Source organism: Stegastes partitus, unplaced genomic scaffold (assembly GCF_000690725.1).
Source record: "Stegastes partitus isolate 25-593 unplaced genomic scaffold, Stegastes_partitus-1.0.2 Scaffold1179, whole genome shotgun sequence".
In the NCBI taxonomy this organism is placed as follows: Eukaryota; Metazoa; Chordata; class Actinopteri; family Pomacentridae; genus Stegastes; species Stegastes partitus.
Window position 1 is genome coordinate 56,618 of NW_007578910.1, and position 17,243 is coordinate 73,860.

Genomic DNA, 17,243 nt, shown 5'->3' on the forward strand with positions numbered 1-17,243 from the left:
TTTTTCTTGTCTTATTTCTGCAAAACAAAAACACTGAACGTTAAACCGGACGTTGCTTTAACAGTAATGAAGCTGCAGGACTGGTTCCTCTGAACTTACCTGGTAAATCCTTCTGATCTTCCCACTTGCTGGGATCGGCTGAGGAGCCGTTGCCGCCCCCTGCAGGCGCCGGGCAGCAGTGCACCTGGTCACAGAACAGCAGGTCGCAGAAGTCCACGTCTGGAGGCCACGGACCCGGAGGACGGGTGGGCGGGACTGGAGCAGAGGGGTCAACCAACAAACTGTTAGCATCGCTGCTAATGTACGGGAAGGTTTGAATCAGCTGGAAGAAGGCCTGAAGTTCTTTAATTTCAGCAAAAATAGTTGGAATTTTCTCAAATGTGTGGCATCGATCTCCACTTTTATCCCTCTGAGGGACATGAAAGGCATTTTATTATTTATCTAATCTCCAAAAATTAACCAATTATAAAGCAGAAGCCTTAAATCTTTGAATTTCTCGTGTGTAACTCGTTAAAAATGAAGCAAAAATAACCGAATCTGACCTTAAAATTAGGATGTTTAATCAAAGTTGATTTATTTGTATAAAATTAAAGCGTCTGCACCAGATTCTGTCAAAACATAACTCAAATTCTGTGCTCCTTAGAGGACACAAGTAGAGAAACTCATTAAAATCTGTTATTAGTTGTAATTAGCAGTATTTTGTGTGAAATCAGCAGCAATCAGCATGTTTGTAGAGAATGAACAGCTGATCCATTACCTGTGCTCGTCCAGGTGGTCTGTGGAGGAACTACGCTGCCGTTACTAACAGACACAAACACAGAGGTCAAGTTACAATCCTGTCAAACCTTCAAGCAGCAAATACGTGGCTTCTAAAGAACGTAGAAGATGTTGGGAGATGAATAAAGTTTGTTGTTGTTGGTGTTAAACAGACTCTGATGGTCGGTATTGGAGGACAGATGACGAGTGTTAAACGTGTTTCTGTGAGTTTACTGGAGTTGAAATGAGGTTATAAAGGTAATAATAATAGAAGAGTTGATGGTTGCTAAGGTGTTATTCTGGGATGTCTACAGCGCCGCTAACGGTTGCTACTGTCTGATTCTGGTCTGTCAGCGGCTGTTTTGGTGGACGTCGGTGTTTTCTGATTTCACAATAAAAGTTGTTTACTTGAGGTCGGGAATCAGGTCGAAGTCGTCCTCCTTCAGGTTGACCAGGTACAGAGCGGTGATGGAGATGACGCTGCACAAACACAACGTGATGAGTTAGAGGATTTCTGTGAGTTAACTGAACACGATTCTTGGTAGGACGACGCCTCACCAGAAGGCCATGGTGGCCAGCAGGGCGAAGACGCTGGCCTGGAACACCTTCTGCTGCAGGCAGTGGCTGGACTTCTGACTCTCAACCTCCTTCTCGATCTTCTCCGACTTACAGGGGTCGATGCTGGGCGTGATCGACACGACGCTGTGTTTCTGAGGCCTCCTGGTGGACAAAACAGGAAGTCTAAATTCTGTATTTGCAGCTTCCTAATGTGAATATTTTTTGGTTTCTTTTCTCTTCTGTGACACTAAACTGAAGATCTTTGTATTATGGACAAAACATTTGACATCTTGGATATTAGAAAATATTAACATTTTTCAGCATTTTAGAGACCAAACAACTGTCAGTAGAATAGTTTCATGTTAAATCAGAGCCGTAACATTATGCTCAGTTAGACAGTGGGTCTGGAAAAGAGTCTCAGGAGTTCCACAAGGCACCACCATGGATCCACTACGATTTTACAACCTGTCCACATACGGAGTACCACAAGGTTCAAGTCTGGGCCCACTGCTTTTTCATTTCTCATTTTTACATCACGTTATCTAGAGCTGGAGTTGTCGACTATTATATTACTGGCACACTGTTTTAATTATTGATTTATTTTTAAAAATAATAATTGAAAAAAAATATCCGTGATTTCAGCTTCTTAAATGTAAATATTTTCTGGTTTCTTTTGTCGATGACAGTAAACCAGATATACAAAAAAAAACACATTCATAATCTTGGATTTTGGGAAACACCTCTTGATGTTTGTTTTTTTCTTTTAAACCATTTTCTGACATTTTAAAGTTCAACCAACTAATTGATTAATCTTAAAAAATGACCAACAGTTTAATCGAGACTTAAAAAATTTGCCAGTTGCTCTCCGACTACATTTCTATGCAAAGCTTTAATTCTGAAAATCACTTATTTACCAAATCACAGCATTCTTTGATGTTTTTCCCAATATGACGTTACTCATTAGCTGAACTGCAACTCAGATTGAGATTATAAAAATAAAATAGAATCACTGTTTAATTTGAATTGAATATTTCATAAAGAAGCAAAATAGCAGTAAATTATGAAACCTCCATGTTTTTAGTTTTTGACCTTCAGCACAGTTCAGACTTTATTTTGTAATAAAATGAACCTTCGTTATAGAAATCTGCTTCGTCTAATTTCACAGCAACACATCAAACCACAGGAAGTGACGCTTTAGATTCTCTATAAGTTCAGTTTCTTTGGTCTGCAGTGAAGTTTTGTCGACTGAAATCTCGTCATTCGCGTCCACAGTAGCCTTCAGAAAGCCGGCCGTCCTTGAACTGTGACTTGTAGCGACGCACTGATAACACACTTTGCTGTCGCCGTTACGCAACTCAAATTACATCACAAGTTTTCCAGGATGCCGTATATTTTACAGAATAACCTCCACGGCTGCAGAGATAAAGGAGCTTTTTCACTTTTTATGAGAAATATTCAAACTGCTCTTGAGTTCTTGCACCAAGTCTGCAGAGCTGCTCGATGTGACTTCATGTGAGAAAAACGATTAATTTCATCTTTCAGCAACTCATTGAGCTGATTACTGTACTTTCATTATCACAAGAAGATATTTATAACTTACACCTAATAAAAATAAAGAGCTGAATGTAGGGAAAAGCTCACATGCTGTTCAGCTGCTTCATTATTTCGACCCACTTCTTGCTTTTTCACGTTAAATGAAAAAATGAAATATTTGTAAAAAACAACATATATATATTATTTACGTTTGTTGTCTTGTCTTATATTTACATTTTTCCGTGTTTTTTCTTTGACAGACGTAACGCTGCAGCTCAGCCGCCGTTACAGTGAATGTGCTGCTACGTCTCGTTAATGGTTATATCATCGTATACTTTTATTCAACCGATGGATCAAACTTTATTCACCGTATACAGCTGCTTTCATAAGGCTTCCAGCAGGTCAAAGTGCTTCATAGACGGTTGAGCAGCCGATAAAAACACAGAACGAGTTTAGACCAGAACGGAGTGAAATTAAAAATAATATAAAACCGATAATGAAGACACAACAAAGCAATATTAAAAAGCAAGAAAATTAATTGAAAAAAATAAACTAAATTTGAAAAGATTCAGCGCTGAAAAGGTTTTAAAAAAGGGGCAAAATTATTTAAAAAGACAAAACATAACAAAAAATGAAAAAGAATTAGAATAAAAAAATATATTTAAGAATATAGTAAAATGATTTAAAAAATGCTTTAAAATGCTATTTAAAATTATATAATAAAAAAATCAAAAAAAGAAAAAATATATTAAAAGTCAACAAATTAGGAAATTTACATAATAAAAAATTAAAGAAGCAAAAAAATATTATAAAGACAAAGTATGTAAAAATAAAAAAGAAATGAGGAAAAACTAGATTAAAAAAAAGATAATACAATGAATGTAAAAATAATGTAATAAAACCAAAGAAAAAACCTACAAATAAAATATTATTTTAAAAAAAATTGCATCTGCTTTAAAGCAGAAATGCCACTTTGACCTCCCGGCCTCCAGGGGGCAGAATAAGCGTGTAAACAATCATAAAGAGTGAAGAAATAAGAGGAGCTGGAATATCAAAAAGGAAACTATTCAGCATCTGAACTGATTGATTTTGACTTCTTTAGGTACACTTTTGAAAAATATTTAAACTCTCAGAGTTAACCAACAAATAAAACGACAAAACCCTTAAACATAACGCCGTTACCATAGTAACGGATGAACTGTTGACAGACTGGTGGAGGTAACGTTACCCGGTGGAGCGCAGGCTGCCCGTCAGACTCTTCAGTTTGGCCAGTCGACGGTTCCAGACTTCCAGCTCGTTGATTCGAGTCTCCAGGTTGTCGGTGAGTTTCGACAGCTGCTGCACGGCGCCGACGTTCTCCATGAAGATCTGCTCCTGGAGGAACCAGTGGAGGGTTTTAGTGCTCGTTATTTACACAGTGGTACCAGTTAGCTGTTAGCAGAGTCTACGTACACCTGTACAGACCACGTATACTTTAGTTTCCAGTGACACCTGGAATCATTGAACGTCTTTGTCACAAAACAAACAAACATTTTGGTCCTTTTGTAGATTTTTTACCGATCTTTTGAAAATACGACGAAATCTGCTGAGTCAAAAGTATAAATACAGAAATGCTACTATACGAGCTACTTCTGGTTCCGTCCACCAGCTTCTGGTCCATCTCTGACTCCTCTGGACAGAATCGCTGCAGTTCAACTAAACTTGTCGTCTTTCTGACTCAGACTTGTTCCTTCATCAGTCCACAGGTTCTGGATGGTTCCAGTCAGGACTTTGGGGAGACCAGTCTAGAACCTTCATTCCAGCCTGATGGAACCATTTCTTCACCACTTTGATGTGTGTTTGGGCTCATTGTCTGGTTGGAACATCCAACTGTGTCCAAGATCAACCTTCTACTGATGGTTTCAGGTTTTCATGAACAACGTGGAGGTGATCCTCCTCCTTCATTAACGAACCCAGAGCATGATGCTGCCACCTCCATGCTTGATGGTAGGTCTGGTGTTCTTGAGGTCAAAGGCCTCACCTTCTCTCCTCCAGACATGTTCCTGCTCATTCTCCTGATGGTGGCAGGAACACACCTGGACCATGAACTTCATGCTGACACACTGATGGTTCTGGATCTGAAGCTGCTCTGAAATGGCTCCAGGTGGCTTTCTGATGATGTTCTTGTCCAGATCTTTGCTGAGCTCCTCAGACTTTCCCACTGTAGTGTCTGAGTCTAATGAGTGGATCAGATGGTTCTGTTTAAACTGGATCAGAGGAGTCAGCAGCTAGAGTCGATCAGAACCACTCAGGAGAAGATAAGAGGCCATGAAACCAAAAACATTTGATTAAAACAACTTTCTACATCAACAAAAACCATCAACGAAGTTGCTGCATGCATATTTTTGACCCATCAGATTTTGTCACACTTCCAGAAGACTGATAATGAATTTATGAAAGAACCAAAGTGCAGGATTGTTTTGTTGTGACAGAGATTCCTGTGTTGTCATTGGATGCTCAAGACTGACATGATACACACTGAACATATAGGTGGACGTTTGCTTCTGACTGTGCACAGTATTTGCAATCAGGACTGTGCAATCAGATTACAAAAGAAGTTGCTTGAATGTGACCGAGTAGTTGCACAAATCTGATCACCATTAATCAATAAACACTGATTGTTCAAGCAGGAGGATGGAGCGTCTACCTTGTCCACCATGAGGAAGTTCTCTATCGTCTCTCCGTCACTACAACTGACGTCTCCGACTTCCTTCACTGCAGACGGCAGCAGTTCCTTCACCTCCTGAGCGATAATACCTGAAAAGTCACACAACAAGTGAATAGAAACACAACAATTCAACAGTCAGACCGACAACAGCTGCCTGGCTGATGAAGTGCAGCACCTGTCTGGTGGGTGTGGTCGATTCCCATACTGGAGGCAAACTCGGGTTTGTAATCAAACTCGACTATCCTCATCTGAGTGATTCTCTTTAGCTGCTGCTCGGAGTCGACCTGACGAACAAACAGAAAGGGAAATAGATCAGTGATGCCAGGAGGGGGCGCTGTGGTCAGTGTAAGATATGAACAGGGTTCGATGTTTGTCAACAACAGCAGAGACTCATGATGTTAATAAGCTGAGATGGTAGAAGAGGTAACGGTTCAAACCGTTTTCTGTGGTTGTGTGGACGCCGGCGTCTACAGTTAGTTTGCATGTGAAAGTTGAACATTAACTAAAACTATAAAACGTATAACAGCAATGGAAATATATAACATTTTTAGAGAAGAGGTTCGACTCCAGATAACCGGAGAACAAACAAAGTTATCTGCTACAAATGACCTCATGTTTCCATTCGGAGAGGGCCACTATTTCTTCAATTTCTCATTAAAACTCCCAAATTTTATGGTTCTGAATGTTTGTCACCAGCACCAAGAGATTTTTTGTTAAATAAATAATATTTTTGATCTATTGTGAGGCCCATTTTAGCCATTTTTGAAAGGTTTGGCTCACTAGTTAGTCAATGGCTTGTAAAAACTTACTTTTGCAATTTGGTAAACCTGCAGACAGAAAGAGTGGGAACCAGACTATGTAACATTTTGGGAATTTTATGAATTTATTGTTGGAAACTAATAAATTCAATAATTAACACTCAAATGTTTACTGGTCTTCTTCCATTTCCCAAAACTTTACGGTTCCCTATCATCGTATGCAGATGACACCCAATTCTATCTATGACTCTCACTAAAAGACTGTGGTCGTATGAACTCACTTTGTCTTTCCATTTGAGTTACTAATAATTAAACTAGACTAATAACTATGATTCTGTTTACATTAGAAGTTAAATGCCCTAAAAATAAAAGTATGTAGAATCAGGAGAAGTTAGGACCAAACCCCACTAGGTTTGCCTGATAGTAAACATAAGGTTGAGATTTGCAGCATTAAGTTCTGCATCCATAGTTGTGGGATGGATTCATATCTGATTCTGTTGCAGCAAGAACTTGACACCTTTTCTGTCCTTCTTATTTGATTATATTGTGGCTATCAGCTGTCCGGATGTTGTACTGCCAGCTCAGGACACCAGACAACAGCAGGACTAGATGCCAGATGTGGAGCTTTTAAAATGGTGCTGAAACATCTGCCTTTGGATCCAGCTGCTTCAGAAGAGTTCAAACAATAAAGTAATGTCATCGTCTCACCTCCTGGATGTTGTGTTTGGCGCGTCGGTCGGATGGCTGCATGACGGCGCCCATCACCTTGGCGTTACCGCAAACAACCAGCGCCTCGTCGGGGGAGTCGGTGTTGATGCCGACGCGACCCTGACAGAACACGGCTTCCTGCTGCGTCCCCCGCTGCCACAAGGCGTCGCCGTCTGTCTCGAACTGACCTGGGTTGGACGCCTGCAGGACCAAGACGCCGCTTTAATCTACTTTTCTGTCAAAAAACGTTTGACACATCGCTAACTAATTCATCGACTATTGGTTCAGAGTTCTTACCCTGACGATGATCCTCTCTGACACCAGAGCTGTCAGGAGGAAAGTTTCCTCTCCGACTGCAGCGTACAAACCGACCACCATCTGAAAATACCTGCACGAACACAAACAGTTAGCATGTAGCTCTGACTGCTGCTCATTCAGAGTCAGAGTCCATTTAATCACCACCTTCTCAAGATGTTCACAATCCCATAAGGGGGAATTTTCGGAAACACTCTAAGTCTCTAACTCTATCGTTGCAAAGTGTTGATGCTTTCAGAAATGGTGGAGGCCCATCACTGAAGTTCATTTTACAGGTGAGTGTGAGTTAAAAGAAACCTGGATGCTTCAGAACAAGGCAACTAACTTTCAAATCTTTACTTAATAAGTAGGATTATAAAAAAAGTAGTTTTAACCCAACAAGGATTCAGGTTCCTGCACGTCAAAGCACTGAAACTGCTCTGACAAACAGTTTAAATGACATTTGCAGGAACAATCGTGGTGTGTTTAGGTGTTAGCGTAGCATTCGACGCTGTGGAACATCAGCTGTATTTTGCGGTCATGGCTTCCCTTTGAGTAATCACCGACTCACACACCTCTGGTCGGGGTTGGGCTTTCCTTTCTTCCTCATGTTGTTGGCCGTCGTCTCGCTGAAGTGCAGCCTGCCGAGCGTCACTTTGGTTATTTTACCACCGGGCAGACTGATCCTGCAAGAGACCAGGTTTTTAGAACACAAAACGGAAGGTTGCAGCCTAGAAATAGGAAGCTGCTTCACCAGTTTTTGTGTAGACTTAGTTGGTTATTTTCTCTTTTCTGTGTTGGACTAATTTCACTAAAAGTAGCTGCTGTTGCCCCGACTCCAACGTGATCCATTTTACCTACTTTTGTTTGAATTACACATCAGAACCTGAACACAATGGCATAAAAACACCACCGATTACACTTTAAACACTCATATTTGGGCTCAACATGAAAAATAATGCATCATCTTTTTAAGGTACAACAACTTCTGGTGGATTGTGTTCAGTCAACAGACTACACTGAGTCTTTCCTCTACAATCGAAGGTGTTTTTACCAGTCCTAACTGTCTGAAATTGTCCAGGCATTTTAGTATAGAGGACGTAACCTAAAATCTTGAACCTTGCATGAAGAAAAAATTCAGTTATTGAGCTAATTCCACTGAGTTGCCTCAACTTGAATTTGGCTTAAATCAACTAAAGCAGAAATTTAAGTTTAAATTATACACAATATGAAGTTGATGCAACGTCATTTTGTCAACCAAAACCTGGAACTAATCTTTGCAACTTCAAAAAGTTTCATCAGAATCGGTAAACTCCATGTTTTATCTTGCAATAATGCAGCTACCTACCTGACCGGGTGGAAAGGTTTCTTGGTTCGGTCCGGTTGGGACTGTTCGATGGTCACTTGGTGGCTCGGAGTTTCCAGCTTTGAAGAGGAGACACAGATTTCACACGTTTAAATACTGAAATGAAGAATTGCAATTTCCATGTGGGCAGATATTTTAGCGTAATGAGTTTCTGTACGCACCTTAACCCCGAACACTTTCATCTGGAAGTGGTCGACCTGTCGGGGTCCGCTGGGCGTTCTGACGTATTGTGGTTCTGCAGCCACGCCGATGTGGACGGTGACCTGAAAGTGGTTCTTCTTCTGGCAGACAAAGGCTTCGTCGATGGCAGAGTAGTTGAAGCCTTTATCTGTATCGACGTGGTAGGCAGGAGGAGATCTGAAACACAAACGAAACAACGTAAATGATGAAACTGAAGCGGACTGACGGCGTTATCTTTTACAAACATTTAAAAATCTGCTGCTTTACTTACAGAATCTGGTAGCTGCTGTCGTAAAAAGTGCCCCAGTGTTCCAGCTGGTACTGTTCCCACGTCAGCAGCTGGTGGGATCCCAGCGTCAGTCCACCGACACTGTTCCCTACAGCGCCACCGTGAGGCCCGTCACCTTCACCGCAGGACATCGAGGCTTCCTCAGACTCAGATCTCCGCCTCTTTTTAGTGTCCGGGGAGCTGAAGCAGGACGAGACGTTTAGAACTCAAGTCAAACAGCTAAAGGTAGGTGATGCTACGTTCTTGGGTTAGGACTCTTCCTCGGTTCTAGCTGCCTGGTGAAGAGTCCAGATCTTTATTCTCAATCTCCCCAACTTGGCGTTTGTTGCTGTTTACTTGTCATGTCCATCACCAGGCAGTTTCGCCACCCGTCAAACTTTGATTCTCAACAACAACAACTCACATAACTCAAGGCTAGTTATTGACCACCTATGATACAGCCCTAACATCCCTCACTGGGCAGTTTCACCACCCTTCAAACCCTGATTCTAACCCTAACTGACATGACTCAAAACTTCCTTCCGACTTCTTATAAAAGACTCCTGATATCCCTCACCAGACAGTTTCACATCCAACTCACATTGACCAGAACTTGTTAACAACCACTTATATCTAAGTCCATACATTCCTCACCAGGCGGTTTTCACCACGTCTTATTGAACCTTAAGTCTTGAGTCATGTAAGTTGTGGAGAGAATAAAGACCTGGGACGCCCCACCCATCAGTTAGAACTGAGGAAGCCTCTTGGATGACGGTGGAACATCTTCAAGAACCAAAAACAAGTCCAATACTTTGAAGATTAACTTAAAGTCTGAATAGTTGACTTAATTTCTGCTTATTCGTTCTTGGGAGCAGACATTCAGATGTAAAAGTGATACTTATAAAATTTAAAGGGTCCAAAACACATGATCTTGATGATCTGGATCTTCAGGTTTTCGGTACCTTTCGTACAGGTGTCTCTTCAGGCATTTACATAAATCTTTAAAGACAACAACAATGAAATGTTGTTCGAAGTGTTAGAAGCTTCTCTTGTCTTCTTACCAGGTACGTAGTGTGGAGGCGGAGCCTGGAAAACCGACAGAAGGGGGCGTGGCTACAGCTGGACCAGTGACGTAGCCATTGGAGGGCGGAGACGGAGGCGTGGGTGGAGTGTAAACCTGCGAACAGCTCTCTGGACTCAGGTAGTGCTCAGGTGAGTGGTGAGCATGAAGGTGTGGAGGAGCAGGTGGAGTCCCGGACTTCACATACGTATTCGTGAGGCCCAAAGTGTGGAGCTGGTGGTGGGTCAGCAGCTCGGGGTGGGTGGGGGCGGAGCCTCGATCCTTAAAGCGACAGTAGGCACCGGATTGGCTCGTGGGTTCAAACACTTCCTGGGTGGTCTGCTGGTTGGACCAATAGGACGGCTTGTAGTGGAAATCTGCCAATTAGAAAAGAACTTGTGTTGTTGTGTCTCTGCAACATTTCAAATATCTGTTTTGAGATCTTGTGACTGGAAAAGGCCAAAGCAGATTATTTGATTTGACCTAACAGCGTCCGAGTTATGCTCACTGCACAATGCAAGTCTCAGCAACAAATTTAAATTACAGCACATAGCGTAATACACCTTTTAAACCATAGCTGGTGTTATCTGGGAAGAATTAAACCTTAAAACTATAAGTAGTTACACAGAGAGTAGTGCCTAGAGTGGAATAAATCTTTGAAACTAGAAGTACTTGGACAGAACACAGTATTTCAGTTGGAATAAACCTTTGAAACTATAAGGGACTTGGACAGAAAGCACGACTTGGGTGACAAACCTTTAAAATCATAACTTGTTAGTTGGAATGGTGGATAGATTGGTGGAATGAACCTTTAAAACTGTAAACACCTGGACAGATAAAGGCCTTTTTGGTGGAACTAATCTGTGAAACTATGGGTACCTTGACAGAAAGTAGTATTTTGGTGGAAGACAATTTACAACTTCAAGTACTTGGACAAACAGTTGTATTTTGGGGCAGAAAAACCTTCACTGGTCTGGCAGAAAGTTTTATTTTGGTGAAATAAACCTTTAAAACTATAAGCACTTGGACAGGAAGTAGTATCTGGCTGAAATGCCGGTGCACTTCAGCTTTTATCCACGTCAGCGGTCGGGTTATCATTAAAGACAAGGTCCTAAACAGCAGACATAAAACACTGGTTCAGACTTCAACTGTGAAGGCAGCTCAGGTGAGGATGAGGATGATGATGATGATGATGATGATGATGATGATGGTACCTGGGATCTGTGCAGGTGAACAGGCCTCTGAGCTGGAATCAGGAGGAGACTCAGGGAGCATGCTGGGAAATAAAAAACGAACAACGACCTGACGTTAGCGATTTTAATCCTGTTGGTTCTTTCTGTGTTTACAGCCTCTAATATCTGATAACCAACGAGGTCACTGCTGTTTGTCTCCAAACCAGGAAGCTCCTGAATTATGTAACTGACATTAATAGACCTGGTTTCATCTCCAGTTCAACACTTTAGTTACGGCGTTATCGTGTTTACATGAGCAGCGGTTGAAATACGTGGAAGTCCGTTTACACAAATACGTCTTTGAGATTTACAACAAAAACCGTAAATAACATCCACATCAACAATCTGTGTTTTTAGAATTGTTAACTTATTCTTTTACAGTTTTAATTTTATTTTATGTATTTTTACTGTATTTACCAAAAATAGCATTTTACAGATACTGACCATTATTTTTATTATTATTATTATTATTATTATTATTATTATTATTAATAATAATAATAATAATAATATTACTTTTATTTTACAGATTTGTTCTGTTTTGTGAAATTGCAGATAAAAAAAATCATAGAAAAAAAGAATTAATTTACATGTTAACTAAAAGCAAACAATAATAAGAGTAATAATAATAATAATAATAATAATAATAATAAAAACAGACCAACTGTCCGTAAAATCCACATCAAACATCTGTATTTTTACAAAGAGCAGTTTTGTTCTTTTACAACGTGTGACAGTAAAACTACATCTGCTGAAAACATCATTATTTTTCCCTCTGTCACATTTGCTGTCATATTTTCAAATTAATTTTTTAACAGAACCTTTTTAACGGCGTGTGTGAATCTTACAAGCTGCTGGGATCCACGTCGTTGCTGAGGTATTGCTCCAGGATGCTCGTATCCACGGCGACCGAGTTGTCCAGCACACCGCTCACATCCTGTCCTGCAGACAAACAACAACACAAAGTCTTCTTCACTTCATAAATACGTTTCTATATAAGCTACATGTGGAGCTGAATGGGATCCAGTTTAAAACCAGCTGCTGTAAACACACACGTCCTCACATAGCAGGTAATACACACAACACACACACACTAATCAATAACTGTCGATCTTGCCACCAGAGTTCGATAAGGAAACCGATAACGTTGTGTGGCCCGTTAACCTTAAGATTCAGACTGAAACCAGATTATTGGAAACTAATAAAACAATAAAATAAGTTACTAAAATCAAGCTGACAACATAAAACTGAATCAGCCAAACGAACAACAAACTGATGTGAAAGAACGACAAAAAAAAAACTAAATCCTGCCTCATTCACAAATTTTTTTTTTTTTTTTTTTTGGAACCCTGGAACCTCCTCCAAACCTTCTCAAGGACATGAAGAGCAATCTTTAAGATTCCTTTAGAACCACTTTGAAGCCAGTTACATTCACATGGAAAAGAACCACTAAAACCAAATGAAGGACCCTGAGAACATCTAAAGCCACCTTGAAGACAACTTGATCGTCCACTGAAACCTTCTAACGTCCAACAACAGTCACTTCAAGAACTCTGAAACAACCACAAGAACCCTAGAACATCTTGTAAACATTCAGAACCATCTTAAGAATCTCTGGAACCTTTTTTAAGTACCCCAGGAACCTCCACAAGGACCACTAAACCACCCCACGGAGTGGACTGTGGAACCTCTTCCAAAACCCCTCAAGCACCTCTGGTCCCTTCAGGATATCCAGGTTCATCCCCAACATCCTCAAAGACTCTTTTAAACGTTCTGCAACACCTTAAGAACCACCTTTAAACACCTGGAACCTCCACAAAAGACTGTGGAGCTTCTTTTGAATTTTCCAAAGCGCTTCAGGCACCACTGGAAACTTTTTGCGGGACACATCAGTCCCTTCCAGAGATCTACGTTAGTTTCCGAACATCCTCAAGGTCTTCAGAACATCTTCTAAACATTCTGAAACACCTTAAGAACCACCTTAAACATCTGTAAAACCTCCTAAACAACAGTTATTTTAAGTGACAATTCATCTTCGCCAAAAAGCTTGAAACTTCTTCAAGGATCCTGGAACTTCTCCCAAACCTTGTTCTACCAGAGATCCTGTAATATTTGCAGATGAACTGCAGTAAAGCTTCGTGTGACGCCTCACCGTTGAAGAACTGCTGCAGCGCCTCGTTCTCTCCCAGAACCTGGAGATGCTGCCGGCTGCCTCCAGGCTCCATGATGCCCAGCAGGGGGCGCTGCAGCAGGGGGACGGGAGGAACCGAGAGGAGCCCCGGCCGGAGCTGCTGCTGCTGCCGAGAACAACCAGAAAGATCCGTTATTACAGAGAACTTTATAAAACAGACCTAAAAACACTGAACATGGAAGAATTAAAGCAAAACCAGCAAAACAACAGAAGAACTGAAATCACACAAACTTCGTGATCCTCAGAACAAACGGTGAGGATTTTACATCAAGTGTGTTGCGGCTGCTCGTCGATTCTATCTGTGAGAACAGACGGATTTATGGCACTGAAATGATGACGCAGAGTTCAAGGTTAAAGCCTCCGAGCTCGAGTTATAAAGAAAGTTTGACCCCCGACCCTTTAGAACCAATCAGCACTTTGTTCCACCGGATTCAGGTCAAGGTTCCAAAAAATAACCAAAAAATTTGTTCTGTGCAGTGACGAGTCCTCAGGCTATCTTTACAAAACGTTCCTTTAATGTGACACAATAACAAAGGCGGAACATTCTTCCTGCAGTGCTGTTGTCAAGGGAACGCATTACAAAACGTTCTATAAAACATTCCTGTAATGTTCCATGATAACAAGAGAAGATCACCTCAAACCAACATTCAAAAGATGTTTTCCAGGTGTTGTTCTGTAACGTTCTCGTAATGTGAGATATGAAAGCTAGAACGTTTTGCCTTTTTGTTGAGGGAACACATATTAGAACCTTCTTCTGTGAAATATTTCCCAAATGGTATCAGAGGACGGATGTTCTCGAGAGGATATCGAGGTGATGGAACACTTCTATGAGACGTTCCTGTAACGTATCACATAAGGTGGAACGTTGTTCCCACAGTGTTCTAAGGAAGAGGATGTTTTTGAGGATGTTCTTCTATAAAAGATTGTCACGTTGTTCCATGACAACAAAGGAACATCATTTAAAAAAATAAACAGAAAACGTTCTTCATACAGAATGTTCTAGAAATTCCTCTGATGTGATATATTTAAGGAAGAACATTTTGCATTTTTTGTTGAGGGAACATGTTGCAGAACACGCTTTTAGAAAACATTTCCCAAATGAAATCAGAGGAAGGACGTTCTCGTTACGTTCTATAATCCTGATGTATTAGCAAAGGCAGCGTACTCGTCCTGCAATGTTCTGAGAATGTTCCGGGAAAGCTGTTGAAAAAACACATTATTCTTCTATAAAACATTCTCACAATGAAACAACATTTTCCAGATGTTACAGAATGTTTTTCTAATGTTCCTGTGATGTGTTCTACTAAAGCCAGAACATTTTGCCTTTTTGTTAAGAAAACATATTTTAGAACGTTCTTCTATAAAGCATTTCCCCAGTGATAACGCGGGAAGGATGTTCTCAATGCAACATTTGGAAAACGTTTTCAAGATATTATTAAGATCTTAAATGACAGAACGTTCTCTATCAGACGTTCTTCGTATGATGTGAAATATTAACAGAAAGGTGTAACATTCGTACCGCAATGTTCTGAGGATGTTGTTAAGAAAACACATTATAGAACGTTCTTCGTGTTCCACTATAACAAAAGGAGAACAATCCTACATTCAAAAAATGTTTTCCAGACGTTCTTCAGGCCTCAGATGACAGAATGTTTTAACATTTTTGTTGTTTTCAGGGAACCTTGTTGTTCGTTTCCCTGATTAAATACGACATCAATCAATTAAATGTAAATCTAAATGTTCTGCGCTCTAGATTTCAACACTGACGAGAGCCGAGAGCTTTACACGCCCTCCATCCACCCCGACCACCTCCTGGTCGCTGTGCTGTTGCTCATGAACGTTCCGCTGCGTTTATTCAAATTAAACGTTAGAACCACAAGTTCTAAGGTGGTTTACAAGTTTTAATCTGATGTTCAAGATTAATTTCAAGGGTTTTCGTCATTTCAAATAATGTTCCTTTAAAACGGAATGTTTCAACGCCAACAACAGAAAACGTTTAGATGATGTTCCGCTACAAAGGTTCTCAAACCACCAATCAAAACATTTTTTAAAAGACGTTCTCAATGACTCAGATTAAAAAAAAAACTAAACAAAAAAACAACAACAAACATTCCAGTGATGTGATGTATCACCAAAAGCTGAACATTTTTGGGAATATGAAACACTCCCACAACGTTCCACAACGTTCCCACAGCGTTTCATGATATTAAATAAAGAACGTTCTCAAACCAAAATTCCCAAAATGCTTTCAAGATGATGTTTTTTACGCCTCAGATGAACACTTTAATAAAACGTTCCTCTGATGTGATACATTAACAAAGGTGGAACGTTCGTTTTTGACGTAACACATTATAAAACATTCATACAACGTTCCACAAAGTTACATAATAACAAAAGGGAAACTGTTCTCAAACCTGCGTTCAAAAAAATGTTTTCAAGATGTTTTTGCGGCTCCGATTTTTTAATTTTTTGCAAAATGTTCCTTTAATGTGATGTATTAATAAAAGTGGAACGTTCCTCCTGCAGGATGTTTTTGAGGGAACGCATAACAAAATGTTCCCACAACGTTACGTGACAACAAAAGCTGGATGTTCTCAATGCAACGTTTGTTTAAGGATCTTTAGGGCCGCCTCCAGACAGTTCTAGAATTTATTTAAGAGAAACATTTGGGCAACTAAGAAAAAACGTCCCGCTCAAAACATTACCGGAAATTTGCAGAACCAAAACGTTTCAATCAGAACGTTTTGAGAACAAAGCAGAAGTCTGTCTTTAATAAAACAAAGAGACAAACTAACGGAGGTTCTTATTTTCAGCCTCTTTCTGCTCAAACAGACGTTTTTGTTCAAACACACCTGAGTGCGACTCCAAGATGGCCGCCAGCCAGTGGGTCAGCGGCGCTCTCTGACTTTATCCCACCTGCTCAGGTACAATCCATGTGTGGTTCCTGCACAGGTTTGAGACCCTCAAAGTTTAATAAAGTCCAGGATTCCTCCTTTTATTCCCGTTTCTTCTTCAGCTGGAGGGAAACTCTTCTCTGTCTCGTCTTGTTGTTTGCTGGGATCGTCTCTGTCTGTCAGCTGGACTTTGAGCTTTGAACAGGAAAAGGTTAAAGACGTTCACACACCTGACGCAGGTGTGTCGCCATAAACCTGCCGCTCACAGGCCTGCAAACACACACACGGAAGGTTTCAGGCTGATGACATGAAAAGACGTGAAAACATGAAGGATGAAGATTCAGATTCAGCAGGAGGTTTGACAGATTATCTGCACTTCTGATTCAGTCCCTTTAAGTTACTGATGATAATAATAATGATAGAAGCTCCATCTGTTGGTGAGGTGAAGTCAGATCTTTCACAGCATCTTACAGGAATTAGAACAAGCTGCTTTTTCATATATTTAGTTCACCTCAATGGCACATTTTGTTCTTTTTAATTAAAAGATGTCCTGTGTGGGTTTTGTTTTTGGGAGTTTCTGTAGTTTGTCAAGCAGAAGAAGGAAAAATAAACACGTCAACTGTGTGGAGGTTAAGACATGGTAGTTAATGAGAACTATGAGTTAAAGAAAACCTTCAGATGAACTGGACGTCTGCTGCTCAGAAACACTGAACCTCAGAAACGTTTGTGCTTCACCAT

The 17,243-nt window shown here is 40.5% G+C and overlaps 1 protein-coding gene across 1 annotated transcript in view; it reads right to left on the reverse strand.

Moving 5' to 3' along the window:
* Positions 1–13,645, reverse strand: part of myrfl (myelin regulatory factor like) — a 20,744-nt gene extending 7,099 nt beyond the window's left edge. The window contains exons 1-17 of the mRNA XM_008297033.1: positions 13,573–13,645; positions 12,269–12,362; positions 11,392–11,464; positions 10,190–10,557; positions 9,132–9,329; positions 8,842–9,037; positions 8,663–8,739; positions 7,890–8,000; positions 7,318–7,408; positions 7,021–7,221; positions 5,730–5,838; positions 5,534–5,643; positions 4,076–4,221; positions 1,315–1,476; positions 1,165–1,236; positions 758–801; positions 100–255 (exon numbers count right to left, since the gene is read on the reverse strand). Of these exons, the coding sequence (XP_008295255.1) occupies positions 100–255; positions 758–801; positions 1,165–1,236; positions 1,315–1,476; positions 4,076–4,221; positions 5,534–5,643; positions 5,730–5,838; positions 7,021–7,221; positions 7,318–7,408; positions 7,890–8,000; positions 8,663–8,739; positions 8,842–9,037; positions 9,132–9,329; positions 10,190–10,557; positions 11,392–11,464; positions 12,269–12,362; positions 13,573–13,645 (2,281 nt within the window). The remainder of the gene's footprint in view (positions 1–99; positions 256–757; positions 802–1,164; positions 1,237–1,314; positions 1,477–4,075; positions 4,222–5,533; positions 5,644–5,729; positions 5,839–7,020; positions 7,222–7,317; positions 7,409–7,889; positions 8,001–8,662; positions 8,740–8,841; positions 9,038–9,131; positions 9,330–10,189; positions 10,558–11,391; positions 11,465–12,268; positions 12,363–13,572) is intronic.
* Between the last annotated feature and the right edge of the window lie 3,598 nt (positions 13,646–17,243).